Source organism: Thermobia domestica, chromosome 1 (assembly GCF_964235325.1).
Source record: "Thermobia domestica chromosome 1, izTheDome1.hap1.1, whole genome shotgun sequence".
Taxonomy (NCBI): domain Eukaryota; kingdom Metazoa; phylum Arthropoda; class Insecta; order Zygentoma; family Lepismatidae; genus Thermobia; species Thermobia domestica.
Genome location: NC_137454.1, coordinates 220,032,119 through 220,054,629, shown reverse-complemented (window position 1 = coordinate 220,054,629; position 22,511 = coordinate 220,032,119). Strand labels below are relative to the sequence as shown.

Genomic DNA, 22,511 nt, shown 5'->3' with positions numbered 1-22,511 from the left:
CTGTGTCTTAAATTAAAAGTAAATAAAATTAATAATAGAACAATATTTTACTTTTTTAAAAGTATATGACGTATATATTGTGATGTATATTTGAAATTTTGAATTCTTAGAAGTTAAGATTTTGATGTATTTATTAAAAAAGAATAAGAAAAATAAATAAGCAATTGTGTGCGATTCTGTATCAAGGTTTTATTTCCTCATAGAGAGAACAAATTCAACAGAAGCAAGATAAAAGACAGCGCACAAGAACCTACACCGTTTTAGAAAACTATTCAGGATCTTGGGTTCCTATATCCAAAGGATTTGGTGTTTGTTGTCATCCACCATGTACAGATGAAGCTAGGATTCCATTACAAAAAGGCGACACTGTTCTTGTTACAAGGTGGAAAAGGTAAGCCTTGGTGACCAAATTAATTTAAATTGGTATTTTTTTCATTCAAAATGTGTGTTGATCTACCTGCGTGGACAGAAGATCATTGCAATAAACTAATCTAATAGTTTAGAATCATCATCATGCCATTCACTGTATGGTTAAGTAGTTAGTATTATTGTGTTCGGTGCGTATTTCAGTTCTTGTGAAAGTGTATATAAAATTTAATCCAACAATCTCCCTCTAAGTTCGAAATCGAATAGTAACATAATTTGAGAGAAAGTGTAACGTGTCGAACCATAATTTTGTAAGGGTAGCAATGCGACTACCGACACTCTTTCTGCAGTTTTTTTTTTTTTTTTTTTTTTTTTTTTTTTTTTTTTACTGATAAGAAAAGTTCGTAATATCTCCATATATATATATACCGGTATATATAACATCTGCCCAGAAAATTTGGTGAATGACGTTATACTGCTCACGGTGGTAAGATGCTCCAATGCCGCATACCGTGGCGGACAGATCAAGACATATCTGAACAAGTTCCCGAGCAACGGCACTGCGAATGTGCTTATGTGTGAAGAGCTTATTTTAAAGTGAAAATATAGTGTGCGTGGTCGAAACCAAAAATGGATACTAAATGGAGCAGCGAACAATATAGTCTTGTGGTTCAAACTTGAAAAATCAACGAATGAGACTCATGAAATGCTAACAGCAGGTACGAAGAAATGCTGTATCCTTGAAATATGTTTATGAATAGTTCAGATGTTGTCGAAAAGGGCGGGATACTATGGAAAATGCCTCCCGAACTGGCCGACCTGCAACTGCTCCCCCCCCTTTCCCCGACAACGTACAGAAAGTGAAGGAACTTTTGGTCCGGGATCATCGTGTGACAGTGCAAATGATAACGAAGGAAGTAAGAATTGGTCGTAAAACGACCCACCTCATAATGACCCAGGATTTAGGTAAACTCAAGCTTTGGTCCCAACTCATGCCCACACTTCGACGCTGGAACAAATGCAACTTCGGCTTGATGGCTGTGGAGACCTCATCGACATGATGGATCGAGACCCAAATTTTCTGAAAACCATCGTCACGGGTGACGAGACCTTGTGCCAGTGCTTAAGGTACCAACCCGAAAACAAGCGTTAAAGTATGGAGTGGTAGGGTCCAGGGTCGCCGAAAACGAAGAAGCTGCGAAGTGAGAGTTCCCGCATCAAGACAATGCTCGTGGTGGTCTTCCACTCTGAGGGTCTTATCTATAAAGAATTCCTCCTGGAAGGCACCACGTTAAATGCCGCTATGTACGTTGAAATGCTGAAATATCTGCTGCAACGGATAAAGCTGATACGTCCCAGTATGCCAAAAGAGACGACTGAACCCTGCTCCACACACTGCTTTTCTGGTGCTGCAGTTCCTGACCAACAAGGTAATTATGTTACTCAATCACCCACCCTACTTCCTAGACTTGTCTCCCCTGGACTTTTTCTTATTCATCAAATTGAAATCAGCCCTGAAGGGCCACAGGTTTTCGGATATCCAACGTAATGTTACGAACCACCTAAAGACGAGTACACCAGTAGTTTGCAGGACTTGTACAGCTGTTCCCAGAAGTGCATTACCACCAACAGAGTTTACTTCGAAGAAAAGTAACTGCTGTTTCAGGTAAGATAACAATTCATTCGAAATATAGGCACATTCACCGAACTTTCTGGAAAGAGGTTGTATATACTTTCGTATATATGTAGAGTTCGGTATTCCATCTTTAATTTAAAGACATCATACCATGTTGGTGTTAACAAAAGTAACCTGATAAAAGTTTCATTATAAATAACTAAAATCCATGATTTTTCCTGGCTTCATAGAACGAATTCAAACAAAATAATTAATTCAATATTACCATTCTTTATTTACAGTTATAATTACAGTTATTTCATTAGTTTCCATCAACTTTATAATTTATTTACTAAATAGTAGAATATATATAGAATATGTGTGTATGAGAGAGAGAATTAGTGAGTGTTTCATCCAGTTAACTACGTGGAGCATTTTTCAGAACTAATGATAAAATGTCTATATATTGCAAATAGAACTACATTCAACAAATTTAATCATGTATGCATATATATATATATATATATATATATTAAAACACATTTTTCTGACCAGAACAAAATGAATTATTTAACAATTATACGATTTTTATTACAGTTTCAAGGACCTAACGTCCTCTTCATCAGACATTAAGAAAAGACAGATGACAGCAAATCTTATATCTTCCTCAGCCGTTAGTTAGCATTTTCATTTATATAATTTTAATTGTTGTTTTTATATATATAAAATTTAAATTTATATAAATGAATTTATAAAATTATATAAATGAAAATGCTAACTAACGGCTGAGGAAGATATAAGATTTGCTGTCATCTGTCTTTTCTCAATGTTAATGAAGAGGACGTTAGGTCCTTGAAACTGTAACAAAAATCGTATAATTATTAAATAATTCATTTTGTTCTGGTCAGAAAAATGTGTTTTAAAATGTTATTGTGATTATCCAGAACCATGGAGTATATATATATTACTTGGAATAATAAACACTTCTGACCAGAGTATATACACTTATTTATTAAAAACTAAATACACTTATTAATAAAAATTAAACACTGTATTTAGTTTTTAATAAAAAAAAGTGTATATACTTTGGTCAGAAGTGCTTATTATTCCATCTAGTGAGTTCCAGAGTCGTGATGGATAGTACTTGGTATAATCATGCGTTTTCGTAAGCGTATTGGACGTCAATTAACAGACACAACTCGAGCGGAAATTTTCAATACTATACAAACCAAATATAGGAACTGCTAAATCAGCTTTATAGCGAAAGAAGAAATAAGTAAATAAATGAATACTCGAAATCTTTAAAAATTATTATAATATCGTGTCATAGCAATGCCCTTGATTTGAAGAAGATAACTAACTGTTATTTGAAATGTGAAATTGTTTATGGTTAGGTAAACTAAGCTAGTTGATTAGGAATTGTGTAGTGAGCTTTTGACATTCGGGCGTGTATTTAAGAATTTTTCAAGGGCACTGAAGCCATGTGAACGACAGAAATGTTGATGTATAATGAAGTAACGTCTATGAAGGCTAAGTTGATATAGATTTTTGATGAAACAAATAATGAAAAAGAAGTGACTGTGTATTTGAGGTATAGCGGAAGAGTTTGAAGAAGGGTTAGAAGTAGTTGAAGAAAGCGGAATGTTTTCGGTGAGACCACTAATAACTGAAAATTCTGAGTCTACTTTGATTACGTGTTTATGTACCTAGGTATTTTAAGTAGAAAATAGAGAGTTTTGAGTATGAATTATGGTTAGCTGGATAAGGTTTGATTTTAGGGAGCACGTAGCTAGACAATATTACTCTTTACTTGACATTTCCAGTTACTCTCTTTTCTCTGATAGAGTATATATAATCTTCCTACATTTTTTTTTTAAAATCTTGTAGCTAACTTTAAAGTTTCAGCAAAAGTGCTGACAACATATGTTTCTTTATACAATCATAGAAGTAGGAAAAGATGGAAAATTTGAGTTTTTAAATTTCTTGTAATTAAAACAGGCGATGGTTGGCCCGAGAACAGTATCCATTTTTGTTTTCGGTGTGTTATTGCAATTCCCTAATGAAAACTCACGAATCTTGCTTATATCATTCTTACTCGAAACTGAAAAGACTTCCCAGATCCACCCAGAACCCTTTACTTAAGCTCAGCAACCTTCACACCCACGTTACGAGATCTCGTCCCTTGAAACTTCAAGCACCCCGCCGAATAAATGCCACAAACTCAAAATAAAACTTGCTGTACATTCGATAACCGTACTTTGGTTTCTAACATGCCACCACGAAGTTAATGCAAGTATTTCACTATTCCGGTAATTTCTGTTCCTTCAACCTCATTTACATCTTTAAATGCACTCGTTGCCCAGTCTTAAATGTTCACGAAACTTTTTTTTTTTCCAATTTGCATCAACGATTGCAGACTTTCATGCGACCTTCGGATGCTTCAAACCCAGCACAGCCGATTATAACAGCTATTCGACCTCCCTTTCAACATCAAATACAGTCAACACACAATTTAGCAGGCGAAAGGTTGTCCGATACTCACAAATCATGTTACCAACAATGTGTGAAATATTATACATATTAACTTGAAATAACATTGTATAATGAAAATGTAAAATATTTAATTTAATAGACCATATTAGTAACTCAAAATACACAAAAATGCAACTGCATATTAGAAGAATGCAAAAGAGTCTGAAATCTCAGTTGTTTTCCTGATTAACTTTTTTTTTTTTTTTTTTTTTTTTTTTTTTAAATAATCAATGATCTTAACTGCCGCTGCGTGTTTAAATATCTGGTCGAAGTTTTGCCTCAGTTGTTTCTTTCTCCCTACTATATTTGCTACATTAGTCAGATTCTGCTATCCATTAAATGATAAAGTGAAATTAGATTTTTCACTTGTACGCGTCCCATGGTTATAGCTAAAGGAAACGGTGATTATTAGAAATAAATAAAATGGTGGAATGAACAAAGTGGGCGGACCCCGAGAGGACCCACGCACAAGGTGTTTGTCCACCACAAAGCCCACTTGGCGCGAGCTGGGATCAAACTAAGGACCCCACGCGCTAGAGGTGAGCGCTTTACCACTGGTTCACCGCTGCCTCTATCCGCTAAATATTGAAGTTTGTTAATTCGAGGTCCGTTAAATTGATAGCGTACCGTAATCTCAAAATTCTTTCTCCAGACTCTTCAACAGTTCTCAAAAACAGGTAACTGGAAGACTTGTGAGCCCCTCGTATATGACCATCTTATCCACGAAACTCATCCTTAATCATCAATAATGTTCCTGCTTCATCCCATTTATATAGACTATTTTTAGTATTATTTAATTTACTCTAATCTTATTGCAAGTATTATTTTCTATATTTTTTAAATTTTTGTTATTTTGTATAATTTACATCTTTTGTATGTAACTTTATATCTTCTTTTATTTTACCCTTGGCAATTTAGGCATTTAATTTAAACTTGGTAACATTACCACTTCTCGACTCAAGAAACCATTAAGGCGTCGTACCTGACGTTTCTCAGTTACCGTTTTTCAGTATTTCTTTGCTTGGTATATCTTTCTCTCATGTTCCTACGATTTCCCTAGAAGAAACAGCGGGAGGCTTAACACAGTTTTTTCCTGTATGTTTCGTGGTAATGTTCTAACTAATTTTTATTTCATAATGAAATGATTTAATAATCTTCAACGTGGAAGCATTTTTATTACTATAATAAAAAACTTAAAACCTTTAAACAAATAGATGATGAAACTTATTTTTGTTTTAAAGTATGGTTATTGCTTCATAGTCGTCGTCTTGTTCTGCTCAACCATAGGTTGGTGGACAACATGGAAGTTCTAAAACTTTTCTCTCCGTTGGAAGAGCTGTTTTATACTTTGATAGGGTCTCTTCTTCGTAATTGCATCTAAATATTCTATTCTTGGTTTTCCTTCTGTGTTTCCCTCTATCAACACGGTGATCCAATCAGAGTGCCGAATAAGATGGCCAAGCATGCTGTTTCTTCTTTTCTATTATCTTCATGATCTGTCATTTTTCATTAGTTTCCTTTAGTACGTCTTCATTCCTTTTCCTTTCGGTCCATGATATGCCCAGCATTCTGCGCCAACACCGCATTTCAAATGCTTCTAGCTTGGATATTTCAGTTTTTCTCAATGTCCACGTCTCTGATCCGTAAAGCGCCACGCTCCATACCAGAGTCTTAATAAATCGTTTACGAACGTCACACGACACATTTCTTGATGTTAGTAGTCCTCTTTTCCTATTGAATGCTTGTTTAGCCTCCGCTGTTCTTGAACTTACGTCTTTTTCGCTTCTTCCGTCCGAGAATATTAGACTTTCTAAATAGGGGAACATCAGAACGTCTTCGATTTTCTCTCCATCTACATACGTTTGCCCCTTCCTGTCCTGCTTTTGTGCAATTTATCACTTTGGTTTTCTTCTTATTTATCTTCATTTTGCATGTTTTTTCCAGTTGGTCCTTCAAGTTTGAAAGTGCTTCCTGCAAGACCTTTTCATTCTCCGCTATCAGTGCTATGTCATCAGCAAACCTTATTGTGCTCGAAACCTGGTCATTTACTTTTATGCCTTTCTCGTTTTTCTCAAAGAATTCTTTCATAGCCTCTTCTATGTAGACGTTGAACAGGAGAGGTGAAAGTCCTCATCCTTACCTTACTCCTTTACTTATTCTTGCTTCCTTCTGATCTCTTCCTATAACGGCTGTCTGGTTCCTATAAAGCTGGTATATTATTCTTCTGTCTCTGTAATCCACTTTCAGATTCTTCAACGCTCTGAACATGATATTCCAAATACGTTGTCAAAAGCTTTTTCTATATCTACAAATGTTACCACAATTGGTTTGTTTATTCTGTTGTGCTGTTCCATGATCAATCATAGGCTCAGTATTACTTCCCTTGTTCCCCTTTTTCTCCTGAATCCAAACTGGTCTTCCGATAGCCGTTCTTCGATTTTCCCTTCTATTCGTTGTGCAGTAATTTTGCACAGTATTTTTGATGCATGGGAACGAAAACTTAACGTTCTGTATTCTTCGCATTTCCACGTGCCTTTTCTCTTCGGGATAGGGACCAATATGCTTTTCTCGAAGTCTCTTGGTATTTTCCCCGAAGGAAACATTTCATTAATAAGATTAAATAGTTTCTTCTTTGTTGCTATTCCGAGATTCTTAATCACTTCCGTTGGTATTTGGTCTGTTTCTGTTGCATGTTCTCCAAAGCATTGTCAAATTCGTACTGTAAAATTGATGGTCCTAATTCATTTTCATCGACGTTTTCTTCTCTATCTCTTCCTCGTTCACGCTATCTCCTTTGTAGAGTTCTTCAATGTATTCCTTCCATCTTGTTATCTGCTCCTCTTCTATTAGCGCTGTCCCGTCCTTGTCTATGATAATGTCTGTGCGTTTCTTTTTCTCACCGAACTATTTTCTAACCTTTGTATATACCGTTTTTGTATTGCCTTTGACTATATTTTCCTCAATTTCCTTGCACAAGTCGTTTATCCATTTTTGCCTTCTTTACTTTTTTGTTGGTGTGATTTCTGCACCTTCTATATTCTGCTTCTTTATTTGTTATCTTGAACTGTCTTCTTTTCTCCATCATTTCCAATATTTCTGCTGTTATTCAGGGTTTATATTGGGTTCTCGTTTCTCTTCCTATGTGCTCGTCGGCTGCATTTGTAATTCCTGCTTTCATTGCTTCCCATTTGGATTGATGTCATCACCCGCTAAAGGTACCTTAAACGTCTCTTTGTCTGTCGCAGTTGCAAACTCCCTTTTCGTGTTTTGATCTCTTCCTGGCTTGATTGTATTCCATCTTTTCTTTGATGCTGCCACTCTTTTCTTCTTTAGTCGGAGTTCGCTCTTCATCAAAACTAAATTATGGTCTGAGTCAACGTCTGCACATGGGTAACTCTTACTGTTTTTCACTTGATTTCTAAATGCTTGTCGGACCAGTATATAGTCTATTTGATATATTTCTTTGTCTACTGGTCTTGCCCATGTGTATCTTCTTCTTAGTGGTTGTTCGAAGAGAATATTTGTTATAATTAGATTATGGCTTTTGCAGAGCTCAACTAGTCGTGCGCCTCTCGCATTCCTCTCTCCTAGGCCGAAATTCCCAGTTACATTCTCTTCTTTGCCTTCGCCGACTACTGCGTTCCAGTCTCCCATTGTCCTGGTCTTGAACTTTCATCAATACTTCTTCTATTTGTTCATAGGTTTCTTCTACTTCCTCATCTTTGTAGTTTGATGTAGGCATATATACTTAGATTATCGTCATATTCCTCGGTTCGGTTGCTGTCTTCAACATTACTATCCTTTCATTGTATCTCCAGCTGCCTATAACTTTCTGTTCTATCTTCTTATTCAAGACAAAACCGACTTCTGCTCTGCCGTTTACAGCTCCTGGATAAATCATTCTTAAGTCCCCACTCCACATGTCTCCTCCATCAGGCCACCTAATTTCGCTGATTCCCAGGATATCTATCTTCATGCGTTCTATTTCTTTCTTCAGGTTTTCCAGTTTTCCACATTGTAACAGCGATCGCACATTTCAAGTTCCTATCCTGCAGTGGTTTCGTTTGATGACGACCGAGGAGGCCCTGCTTTTTTTCTTTCCACTGCCGAGGACGACCCTCTGTGAAACAGTAGTGTCGTATTCCCTAGTATTACATTTTCTGATTTCTCTGTCCATGTTTTTACTAGGGACTGAGTAAAGTGGTGGTGTCTTAGGTCCTTTCACCTCGTAGTGAAACAGCCGTAGAAACAGCCATCCTGTCCCTGCCTGTTTTTGTCCACATCTGAGCCTTGCCGATGTCAATCATCTCCAGCCTCAGTGTGGTAATGGTAGAGCTGCTGTCCACTACCATAATCTCTCTCTTCGTCTGGCTCCTACCCCAAAAGACCTGTCCGGTATGGAAAGCTCTCTGATAGCGAAGCTATCTCCAGCATAAGCTCTTGGGATCATTAGAGCACGCAAGCCCCCCACCGCGGCAAGGTGGAGAGACTTGCGTTCAAAACCAACCTTTGTACAAAAATTACAAAGCATTTTTTAAGTTTTTTTTTCTCTAAAACATCATTCTCAAAAATTCTGAAAATATTACAAGAGTTGTAGATCTAGGAGTACTACGTATCCTGAAAGCAAGAACACGCCACTTTGAATTAGATTTCATAATCCAGTTTTGAAAATGTGCATAGAAAATGCAACCAATCTGCAGTCAGATCTCCCATACTGAAAATGAAACAGAATCATCTGCCCAACATTCAGTCAATCATTGTGACTCTGCAGATTGAATTGTTCTGAACCAGGAAAAGTACAGGGCTACCATTGTCAAAATGACAAAATATCAATTTGTACAATAATGACTTATTGCAACAAATTAGACAAAATTCTTGCAATTGTAAGTGATGACGCAGGACAGGATTCTTCTCATTCTTTGCTTCAGCACTTCAGAAGACTTTAGTGTGAAACAAACCAGAACTAGCATAATCTCAGATGGGGCTGGGCTGCTAGTCATTTTAAAAATAGCTTTAATCTTTGTGAACTTTCAAAATTAGCAGCTCCTTCAGAATAGATTTTTCGTACAAATGTACATGGATAAGGACCATGTGATGTGGTCGGAGTCTAGTGAAAGATTATGCCACTGAACACAACCAATCGAAGCCTGTAATACGTGCCATTCAGAGGCTACTAACTTTGCTAAAACAGGTACACAATACACTACTACAATTAGGTGTATATTCGTATGCACAAAAGAAGTAGATTATTTCCAGTTTTTTTAAGCGAGTTGAAAATTTCCCTCACTAGTTTTCCATCTTTGAGCGCTGTCACTGCCGTCCGATGAAATTTTCGTAATCACCGAATGTCATTCTAACTGTAGGATTATGTGTAGAAATATACTCCTTTCTACCGCAGCGAGTCATCGCACATTCCAGCACCAGGTTCGTTCACTACCCTCACAACGAACAGTATTGTGACCTCTAACACTTTGTAACAGTACTTAGCTAGACTAGGTATAATAATGAAACGTTTTAATAATTCCAATTAGTTTTCATAACTATTAAGCGCATTGGTCCGGTTATTATTATTATTATTATTATTATTATTATTATTATTATTATTATTATTATTATTATTATTATTATTATTATTATACAATTTACACAATTCAAAAGCAAAGTAGCTTGCTCTTCTTTTCAGGATGTATATAGTGCTTTGTGATATACTACTACTGTAATATTTTTCAGAATTTTCGAGATTAGTGTTATTGAGGGGGAAAACTTAAAAAATGCTTTGTAATTGTTACACAAAGGCTAGTTTTGAACACAAGTGTAGGTCTACTTATTTATACTATGTAGCAATGAATATATTTAAAAAAATATAAAAACCATCACCACGTAGGCTGAAAGCTTTTGTGGTATTTACCATTTCTTTTTAAAATATGACGTTCAACAATGGCTTCCGCATGGTCAGCTCTGACTTGCTATATCTTCGATACATTTTTTAAAAACTAAAACAATATATATATATATATATATATATATATATATATTTCTCAGATTCTCTCACGGTTTCACGTATTCAAATGCCAGGAAAATCTGAGATGATTTCACCATTTTTATTTTTATTGCCTGTCTGGAGATGGATGATAATTGTGGAATGAAAGTAAGAGAAAACGGGCTAACCCCGAAAAAACTAACACATACGGTGTTTGTCCACTACAAAACCTATTTGCCAGGAGTTGGGATCGAACCAGGAACCGTACCGTCCAGAGGTGAACGCTCAACTACTGAGCCATTTCGCTTCCCCCTCCCCCAAATGTTACAATGACAATAAAATACTTTCGTGTGTAGGAGTATTAGAGTATTTCATTATATTACATTACACTGATCCTTTTCGTATCTTATAAAATCGGATAATTTACAGTAAATTACTTATGCTATCTTCAGAATTTATTTCTTACAATGAATTTTATTTATTTATTTTCGCAGGTATTGGCTGTTCGGAGAAAAAGTGCAAGCGAAGATGAAAACACAACGTGTTCGCGGTTGGTTCCCGCGACGATGTGCTGTAGAATTAATTGAAGGATCGCGAGAACCTAATTTAGTTGATACTGAAGTGGAATTGGAAAGAAAGAGTAAATGATAATTTCTATAAAACATGGTAAAATCCATGTTAAACTGTACACTTACACACATCAATATAGAAGTTATTGTGCAAGTTCTGCAGTTCGGTGTATAGGATGAGGTGCTGTTGTGAGTATTTTCGGATTCGAAAGTGGAGCACTTTTTTAAAATTATAATGATATCAGCATGCCGCGTACTTAAATTGTGTTTGTATAGATGAAGTAAAATATTCACACACGATAAAGAACAAATGCACAGGGTAGAATATTTGCAGACACATTTTTAAATGATGAATTAAACTGACTGATGAACTAACCAACTGGTAGGTCGTTGCACCAATAAAGAGCACAGTGAATAGAAATAAAACTGTTGTTATATATGAATTCAATCTATGAATTCTAAAGTTTGTTTTGGACATAGTTTGAGCCACACGAAATACAAATTAATGTTTTACAAAGTCAGGATTTTAGATTCATCCTAGAGAAAGTGAAAATATTCGCAGTAGCTTTTCTGTAGGATAAAATTCATTACGCTTTTTATTTGCCAGACATGTATTTCTGCATTTATGAATATTTTTTTTTTTCTGAATAAATTTTTTCGTATCATTTGTAACTAAGATTAAAATATAGACAATCCTGGAATAGTGCTGGAAGTATTAGTAATGCGTTGTGTCTGGTCTAGTGAAAATTTATTGCCATCGTCAAAACTTTTTCTATTGAATGACAAATCTACAGTTCTGTTTCTTTTTAAAATTACCGTGATCTTTACCGTGAAGAGGATTGTAAAGTACAAAGGTGTTTCGTCTTCCTTCCTTGAAGTTTTTGTTATACACCTATGTATCACACAATACTACTTTCAGATGTGGGTCTAGTGGTTTTAAATATAATGGTCTGTTTCTTTGAACACGATGAAGTACAGTTCTGGTAGTTATCCTGATGACAAAGGGATGTAATTTACACACTTAAAAATCAAGAATTTGCTGCTCTATCAACTTGCAATAACATTTTTCCTTAAAGCGATTAAATTGTTAACAGTTGTTTACTTTATGGATAAGGAAAAATCTATTACATATCAGAGATATTTGCGCACGCGGCAAAGTTACGAATTAATTTTCCTGCTGTTTAGTGATGTCAGTCATACGATTGGAACTTAGACATACCAGTGTTGCCAGAGATACTACTTGACATAAGATTTCTTGCGTGTGCGTAAGTTTTTTTCAAGAAAATACGACGGATAAACTGAACCTACTCAAATGTGACCCCTACAACACAACAATATTTGTATAAATGCCATGTAACTTAGAATATTTTGTATGCATATCGTTAAAGTTGGTTTTGCGCTGCACATGTAAAACTATTTAACATGGGATCAACCATTCAACGCATTTAGGTGACTGCTAACTTAGTATTCTAGTATGAAAAAAGACCCTTAAACATTATGATTTATTGGAATATATCTAACATAAGGGATACAATCTGTCAAAACACAAAATTTAATGTTTTCGTTGTGACCGCCATTTACTCGACTAGCTTTTGCTCAGATAATTTTGTATTTTCATATATTCTACTAATTTGATAACTGTTTTACCTATAACACATGCTTCTGATTTTTCTACATTATTTAGTAGCAGTATGACCTCTAGTTTCTCTTTCAGAATTTTAACAAATTTCATTATTTAAGCATGTGAATTGACGTGTTTATAATAATTTATATTTTTCTCTTGGAACAAAATACGTTGTATGGCGAATTTCTTGTATATTATTATTATTTCCATTTTCCTTTTCAAATCTTAGCATTCATCTCACACAACTACTTCTATAATATTATACAATAGCAATTACTAACAATCGACATATTCTACAAACTGTGAATAATTTGATCATCATGTTTTACAAGTCTAGAAGCAGAGTCAGTATTTTTATTGTTTCGAAGATTAACTAATATATACCACGTGGGGCATTACAATATATATAAAAGAATTTAGTCCCTCGGGGAAACATAATGGTAAGCGCCACTTTTAACGAAATTGAGTTATTAGGTAGAATGGGTTGGAATTGAACCACAGAATAGTATGTAGGTAATTTAATTTCGCATATGTACCTGCAGATGGTAGAAGAAGTTCGTTTGCTATGTGCCGTTGCGTTGAAGTGCATGGGAACGTTGATCTTTTTTTTTTCCCAGTTTTCTCGAAAGTTAGAAAATGTGGCATACCATTATGTTCCCCCTAGCGGCTCAATTGTACACTTCTCTTTAGCGTTTTACAGATATCTCTCTTTATATTTGTACCAAAATTTTTATAATGGAAATAGCTGTCCCAAAATATCAACTTAAAAGTTTGTATTAAAAAGAATATTCAACAATATTTTTTTCTCTCTCGTTACGATAAGAGTAGCGCATTACTTAGAGCAGCACGTTATAGGTGTACAAATTTTAAGTGTAGACTTAAAAGCAGTGGCTTTGAATAGAGTTTGACATTACGTTTAGCCGCAGGACCTAAAAGAAACAATGCGAAACAAGAAACAATTCGTATTGCAATATAGCTTTAAATGGAAAACAAGGACAGAGTTGGTTGTTTTGAGCTCCTTTGTGGCAAAGCGGTTAGCGTAGGTTAGGGAGACCCGGGTTCGATTACTGGCGGGAGCTCAAGTGGTTCGGAGTCCACTTAATCAGTAGGTCCACGTCTCATATAGCCTCGCTGCTGAACGGGGCGTTAAACTGATAATCAACTCAACTCAACTTGGTTGTTTTATTGTAAAGGATATATGTATCTTTGGTGCAATGTTTTTAATGATTATGCTTCCGTGATATTTAATTTAATAAGTAGCTGAACTTACATCTAACTTGAGTTTATGATTGTGTATGACTGGAATTTCAGCATTTTTTGATAATACATTTCGACAAATTCATAATCTAATTTTGACCAAGCTGTTTATATCTGTGTTTCCAATATCCACGTTTTCAAAAATATATGACAAAGAACATCGGAATAAGTATGTTAATTTTGTTTACTGAATAGAAATGGTATTAAAGAAAGTACGAGACACATTTACAAAATAAGTGTACTAGGGTCTTGGTGGGCAAAGAGAATTTGTTTTTGCTGTGTTGGTCACACTGCCGTGTAGCTTAGCTCCTACCCTTTCCAGCAAGCGCTTTAGTAAGACCAAAACTGTGACGACAGTAACATCTCCTGTGAAGGATGTCGATAAAATCTGCCACCAAATACGAGATTCGCAGCGTTATCCGTTATCTCATTGTGAGGGGGAAAATCTTCGTCTGAAGTGTTTAACGAGATCAAATCAACTTATGGCGGACAAGTTAGGAGTCTTAGTGTGTTTAAATGGTATCGTGAATTTAGACAGTCGTAATGATGTGCACGATGAGCAAAGAAGTGGAAGACCGTCGATTTTGACTGATTCACATATTCTCCTGACCTGGCGCCTTCAGACTATCATCTGTTCACCTCCATGAAGATGCACATGGGTGGGAAAAAAATTAACTGATGAGGAAGTGAAGGTGGAGGTGAAGAATTAGACAAAAGAGGTGGCGAGGACTTCTTTAACCAAGACATAAAAAAGTTGTTCCCTCGTCACTAGTGCAACTACGTGGAAAAAATAGTTCACATATGTACTGAGGTAACCATGTAGTAATTTTGTTTTATTTATTTATTTATTTATTTATGTATTTATTTATTTATTTATTGAAACCTACAAAAATCTAGTACACTTATTTTCTGAACGTGCCTCGTATCAGTGTCTAGATCTGAAATGGTCAGAATCTAATGAAGTTTACAATAATTTGGTGTATTAAACAGTCTGTATTGTAATTGTTGTCTATCAAGTCTTCAGGTTGGATTTAGTTTTCAGGAAACTTGAAAATTGAGTAGATTTTTCATAGGAAGGAGGAAACGAAAAGGTGTTCTTCACAGATGTGAAAGACTGAATTATACGAATTATAACTTTTTTTTTTTTTTTTTAAAGTCATGTATTCAGTACATTTCAACTGTACACCAGTCATTAATTTTCAAAATGTTGTAAAAGTATATGGATCTTATTATTTACTAGCAATATTAGATACAGGTGTTGCCATTATTAATTTCTTACGTTTATCGACGTAAGTGAAAGTCCATATTCTAGAAAATAAATGATTCAGCTTTTCATTCTCTGTGCCATGTCATATATACACATTTATTTATATTAAAATATGGATTTATTGTACTTAAAGTGTTACAGCTTACTGGTACAGAGCATTTAAAAAGGAAAAATATTATTATAATTCTATTATGTGTTCTTTGTGTTCAAAGAAGAGTGATGATTTACTGGAGTTTAGGTAACGAGACTGTTTTGTAAATTATATTATTAGTTATTCTTTGTATATATTGAATGGTGAATAGTACATTTTGTATATAATGTAGTTTTGTTTTGCAGGAAGAACGTAATATGTAATTGATGAATACGTTATAAAATTATAAATGCTTTATACAAACATTGTCTTGTCATGTTTTTACGAAGTGAAAGTATTCGAAATTATTTCCTAGATTTCTTTTAAATCATAAAAATAGTTATGATTATATTACATTATTATTATTATTATTATTATTATTATTATTATTATTATTATTATTATTATTATTATTATTATTATTATTATTATTATTATTTCCTGCAGTGCACGCGTTTCACTGCAGAGCTTAACTTCCTGACGGCAGAGTCCATGAAAGGCTGTGGTCGGCCAGATGTTTGGAGAATGATATGATTAGTATATCGTCTCACATTTCTGTTTTGTCTTACCTGATTATTCTATCCAAATGTAGATTCAGCCTATTTGTTTGAGCTAGCTAAGGATCACTACACCAATAGAGCAATAATAGGATATGCGGTTTCTTCCCCTTATGGTTCATAAGGAATAAACCGTCGTCGTTCTGGCAGAAGTTACTAACTCTAATATATTATTATTGGAGACGTTACTTCTGCGAGAACAACGATGATGGAAGGCTAAATTAGGAAATTAATGTGAAAAGTGAGTTGAGAATTGGGATTAGTAAGTCCATGTATGCTAGAACTGAGTAATTATGTCATGAATACACAGATATTTATTTGTACATATCAATATTCCTCCGACAGATTTTGAAATGAAGTGTCAGAAGCCAAATCTTTGACAGAAGTATTTTCACTCTAAAAACTAAATTTATATCTTTCATAGAGATTCTGCTACTCAGACTCTTTATTGTAATGATTCTCACACGTTTCGAACAAATGAAGTCACTCTTACTTCATATTTTCCAGTGTCAATGAAATTCTACATATCATTTAAAATTGTAGAACATTTAAAATAAGCGTCACCTTATATCTAGTCTAACCAGGGTGCGAAATCTTTTGAAAATGTTGGAGGGAAGAGGTTCAGCGGTGCATATTAATGCCTGACTGTGCTCCAAATTAGCTGCTGTGAATTAGCTGCTCCAAAAAGTTGAAATACTTATTATTATTATTATTATTATTATTATTATTATTATTATTATTATTATTATTATTAGCACCGTAGTAGTAGTAGTAGTAGTAATAGTAATACTACTAATAATAAATGTCCAAACTAGTGGTCATTGTAATTTAAAATACATTAATAATGTTATTTATTCATTTAACCTGTATTGGTACACTTATCTGCTATATTTAATATACACTTCGGTGCGTATGGTCCAGGGTTAGACTCCCGTGCGATCATTGTCCCGTTGTGTTTATCATCATATTGAAGACTGCATTCACGAAAATAGTGGAATGAGATCTAGAAGTCAGAATAATAGCGTCTGAGAACCGATGTGCTAACCAAGCATTAAACCTACGAAGCTGAAGCGCTCCACCTGGCCAGTCATAGATCCCCACGAACTGTAGAGTCTGTATATAGTTTTTATTATTATTTATGAAATTCTCGTTTCTTCGCTAAGTTTTTAGTGTTTCAGTTTGGTCTCTCAGATATCCGGTCACCTATGTATCTGTATTGTATTATTAGCAAGAATATGTTATTATAAATAACAGATATGATTCCAATGCAAGTACTTGAAAGCACAACGAAAAGCCGCGTTGCGTCAGTGCTAGAGCGCTCACTTCAGGTGGGTGAGATCTCTGGCTTTATCTAGCTCACGCCAGATTCTACTTGCGGTATACAAACACTGTGTGTTGAGGTTTTTTCGGGGTCCTCCCGTTCCGTTTCACTTTCTTAACCCACTATTATCATCCATCTCATCACGACCGTCTTCTTTAGCCTTGGTGGATATTCGTAGGCATCTCTTCCTCTAGTCTAATATTGGTGTCCCCCTACAGATTTTGGTGAGGGGGAAATGCAAGCATAACACTATTGGTGGGGGAGAAATTTCCCCCGTTCCCCCCGGGATTTCGCACCCTGAGTCTAGCCATAAATACTGTTACGAAGAAAACACTCAACCTCAGCGATAAACAAAAGGGAATTTAATATGCATACAGTATGTGAAGCATACATGGTCTGACAACAGTTTGCACCAGCCATATTTCAAAATGTCCGCCGTTAGCACGCACACACGCTCGGAGTCTGGCGGGCCACCCGTCTATGGCAGCACGCACTGTCTCCAGGGGAATTGACGCCACTGCAGCCAGTAAAGAGGGCTTCAAACTGGCAACTGAGATGCTGCTTCTTGCAGGCAATATTCTTAAGCACACGTTGATGCTAGTGGTCTACTGTTCCACGCTTAGTTCATGCATGGGGAGCATGCCCACGACCGTTCGGTCTATTTAATGGACGGGTTCCGCCAAACAAGGCACCCCGCCCGTAGTTCCTCAATACGCTATTGATTACTCGTGCACAAGTGCACCGTCAGAATTTGTCCCCTAATTCTGACTCGCCGAAGCGATGTAACCCCCATTCTCTGAGGGAGTGGGATACGCCCACTGCGCGACCAGACCGAAATCTTGAGTGCCTACCAGTAGACCTACTGGTTGAGGCAGACTGCTAGCGAGCCAGTCCTACCATGCTCTGCAGGCATGGCGCCCGAGCGTTATAAGGTAAGCTCACCTCCCGCCCGTGTTCACCGTTACCCAGATTCCTGGGATTGGCTCCCACAATCTACCGAATCCCACGGTTTGACCACAGCCCGGCAGAGTCCAACCCAATCCGGGGCCCCAGGCAACGCCCGAGGGGGCTTGTTCAATCCCGGCCCTGCCTACCTCTATCGTTCAACTGGCAACCGCCTTGTCGTGTAGAGGTACCACGCACACGTCGAGATACTCCCGTATCTCATCCCGGACCCAATGGTACGTGTTAAGTCACCATTTGAGTTTGGTGCCGGCCCATGTCCCACGGAGTTTCCTCCCTTTAGCAGGGATTAAGATCAGGGCTGCTGGAGGGCCAGTCCTCAGTAGATATGAAGTCAGGCACATTGTGCGCGAGCCACTCCTTGGTTGATTTTGTCTTGTGCGCGAGAACCTATAAATATACCACATTGACTTGACACCTAGTCTTCTGTTTCAGGCGCTACTATCGGCTGAAGGAATTCCACTCTCTTTCGCTAAGGCTCTCACGCTTAGCAGCTGCTGAATCCTTATTGGCTCAACTCGTGGGTGTGTCGGGGTGTGAGCTTTAGTTCGCATTTTTGCCACGGCTCAAGACATTTTGGCAGCACAATAGTCTCGCTGGAAAGTCCATGTGGGTGTTCTGAAGAGGGTGTTGGTCAAGTCCTTCACTATAGACTCCAGCACAATGTTTTGGTACACCCGAGTTTGTGGTGCCAGCATAGCTCCCTCCCCTCCCCACCATACCATGACAGACGCGGGATGAAGGACTCTCTGGATTTACGGAACTTCGTCCCTGGCTTTGTGAGCTGATGACGCATACTCCTTATCATTTTGGAAATTGAAACAACTCGATAGTGAACAACTTCTCATCGGTGAACAGAATCTGTCTGTGCCGATTTTACGCGTACCGCTGAAGCAGGCGTTTACTTTTACCCTTTCCTTTGCTCCATCAGATTCGGCGACAGAAAGTGTCCCGTTGACCGTCTGTAGGCTCGAATACCAAGGTCGTCCCTGATAGCCTGGTCATCGTTCGCTTGGAGATGTTCATCTCTGCGGCTATTACTGTGTGCTTACGTACGGGATTTCTCCTCACACGCATCGCCATTGCATTCACAGCTTATGGAATCCTTGCACTTCGTGGTCGGCCAGCTCTCGGACGATCCTGAACCAGACCCAGTGTTAAGGAATCGCTGGATGGCGCGGTACACAAACATGCGACTGATGTTAAACTTTTTTAGTGTGTGAAAAATTTCACTTGTTGGTTTTCTAACTTTGTGTAGCACTATCACTGCTACCGTATTTTCGTACTCACTCCATTCCATTCTGCCTATACGGGTTACGTGTATCCATCCCTTTCTACAGCAGCACTCTCAATGCATGATCGCACCTTCTACCTCCAGGTTCGTTCTTTCTACTCAACAAACAGTGTTGCAGGGTGAAACATTTATAATGTCAACCGTGATAACGAAGAAGCGAAACTTTGCACGAAGCAACCATAGGGAAGGAAAACTCTTTGTACATATGAAGCAGCAACATCCAATGAACAGTATTGCCAACCCAATATAAAATTTTCTTTCCAAATGACACTACGTCAGATTAGTACAAAAAATGAAATCTGTAAGTTTTAGGTCCCACGGTTATGCCGGCTAGGCTAAAGGAGACGGTGATGATGAGAAATGATTTAAATGGTGGAATGAAGAAAGTGGAAGGAAACGGGAGAACCCCGAGGAAATCCACGCACACGGTGTTTGTCCACCACAAAGTTCACCTTTTCAAATCTACATGTTAAACGAAAACTTAAAATACCATATTTATTATTCACTAATGCAAACTAAGGACACTATAGTACCACAAACATCCAAAGTTTGGAAGCCTGTACCACACAGCACAACGGAAATGGACATGGTAATGCACATCCGAAGTACCTTACCGTTGAAATACCATGGTCGTGATGTGAGGTGTTGCGGATAAATAGGAAAGAAGTTACAAGGAGTGATTTTTTTTAAAGGTTTTATTTCGAAAACATAATTAGATGAGGATCATGTCAACATACTTGTATGGTTTGCAATGGACGAAGAAATTATTTTGTCGTTTACAGCACTTAGATATCTCAAACCGTTCCGGAGATATGATAAACATTGATCAAGTTTGCAACACTTCTTAAAATGACATATTTATGGAAAATACTTTAAACGATTGTTATATTCCTTTCCTTTTATAATATTACAGCAATAGTTTTAGGTAGCTGCAACTACAAGAAGTTCTCGCACTTACACAATCCAAGAAGTGTTACACACTACAGCAATGTTTATCGTATCTTCGAAACTGTTTGAGATACCAAAGTGCTGTAAACTGGAAAATGATTTGTTTGTCAATTACAAACCACACAATTACATTCAACGCATGTTCAAATCTTCAATTAAAACACTGAACCACGCAGGAACTTAAAAAATTCAGTTTATCAGCCATTTCTCTAAATGTGTCTATGATCAGATCCCACTTAAAAAAAACTTGTACAATGTTTTTAATTTGTTTTTGAAGGGGGAAACCGTCCGGACTGGAGTCATCTTCAGCTGATCCACGGCCATCTTTGAATCTGCTTTATCAGATAAAAACATTTGACCGGTTCAGATGTTGGTTGTTCTCAAGAGTTGACAAAGTTTCCTAAGCTGATTTTCCGGTTTCAACATAAGATTTCATACACACACACTCGTCTCGTTTTTAATCCATTTTACGAAATCTTCTAAAACCCTGCGAGCACCAAATACAGGTCTTCACTCACCAGACTGCCACTCTTCTGATCTAGTGTTCGCGGTGATTTCTGCAAATGTTTCAAGGACAGAATAGGCTATCCTTTCATACCCGTTGGAAACCTAGTCCCTCCTATCGAACAATGGTGGCTCCTGGCTTAAAAATTTCCAATCACACCACTAAAGAATTTTTACTTCTCGTTGAAAATAAGGTCAAGAAATCAATTCTTTCTCAACCAAAATTTTAAAAAGAAAAATGAGAAGTTGACACAAAATGACAATCAAGTGATTAAGTGAAAAGCTAAGTAGGAATACTTCATATTTTTCGAGATCCAAGTAAGAAGTGATATTTTGTAAATCCTACCAATACAATCTTGATTCATTTACTTACACTTTTCTACTGCTTGCGTAGAAAATCAAGCAATAATAATAGACTTCATCGCTCTGCAAAGCATTCCGCAATAACTCATTAAGTTATGAGTTTGATTAGCATTACACTTAAAGCCTGACTACTACAGGAAACATATGCTAGTCATACTCTTTAGTGTGGCACTAATCACACGTCAGAACGATTCTGTATAAGGCCTGTTGCGTTTTAATATAATATGATGTGTATGCTATTGACGGTGCTCATAGAATACTTTTTTGTTTAGGGTTCAAACCAGCAAACTGTGTGGAAGTGGATTAACCCGATTTAATTTTAAATGTTGGAACTGCTGTGCAATGCACACCATCAGTAGTATGACAACAGGACGAAGCCACGGCAGTGATGAAGCGCTTGCCTCTGATACGTGAGGTCCTTGTTCGATCGTGAGCAAGTAAGTGCGGTGGCTGGTGGGTAACATTGTGGGTTTTATCGGTGTACTCGCACAATGTCATTCACTGATTCTTCCTTTATAAAAATACAAGAATTTTGTTCAATTTAATTTTCCGGGACAGCGCGAACGCAGTCCCCACTATCAAAAATTATGCGCCCGAGATATCTACGTTTGGGGTATTAGCGAGGATCAGCCCAACCAAAGTGCAATGGAAGAGACTCGCCCCGGGGGAACCGCCTTACTGATCACGGTAACCCCTACGCCTGATTAAGTATGACTAAAATCAGTCATTGTTGCTGTTGTTGAGTGGTGAAGTGACGGGCTTGAGCCCTTGCCTAACAACTTTGTATATAAATCTTGTGACATATTTAACTCAGATGAAATTTCTGTCCTTGCTAGTGTAAGAGTGTCACAATACTTATCTACACCTGCTTTATATATTTAGCAAAACAATACATAGAAAGCATATTTTAAAAAGAATGTATAGGTTTTAGGATATATTGCTTTTACTAACAAAAGAGTGCTGCCATCTCTTGAACATTTAAAGCAGCTTAGGTTATGAATAGACAGGAGCAGTTAAATTACAGCAAACTACCTTAAATATATAATTACTATGTTTTAAAAGAAAGTAGTTAATTAAATTGAATACATGGAGAAATTATTTTATTCATTATTGTGTTTCTTGACCAAATCTGTTCAGTCTGGTTAGTATTCTATGTGTGAGGATAATTAATTTAGTTTCTTACTTCGGTAACATAAGAATAACAAAATGCGAGCAATGTTC

At 36.8% G+C, this 22,511-nt stretch overlaps 1 protein-coding gene and 1 non-coding gene across 2 annotated transcripts in view; one reads left to right on the top strand and one right to left on the bottom strand.

Moving 5' to 3' along the window:
• The window catches only part of LOC145694134 (palmitoyltransferase ZDHHC6), a 67,398-nt gene extending 52,300 nt beyond the window's left edge, over positions 1–15,098 (top strand). The window contains exons 9-10 of the mRNA XM_081770255.1: positions 204–391; positions 10,988–15,098. Of these exons, the coding sequence (XP_081626381.1) occupies positions 204–391; positions 10,988–11,141 (342 nt within the window). The 3' untranslated portion in view covers positions 11,142–15,098. The remainder of the gene's footprint in view (positions 1–203; positions 392–10,987) is intronic.
• A 6,740-nt stretch (positions 15,099–21,838) lies between these two features.
• On the bottom strand, positions 21,839–22,002 carry LOC145668646 (U1 spliceosomal RNA). Its single transcript, XR_014128057.1, has one exon. It is a non-coding gene; the product is annotated as a U1 spliceosomal RNA (small nuclear RNA).
• Positions 22,003–22,511: the final 509 nt, after the last annotated feature.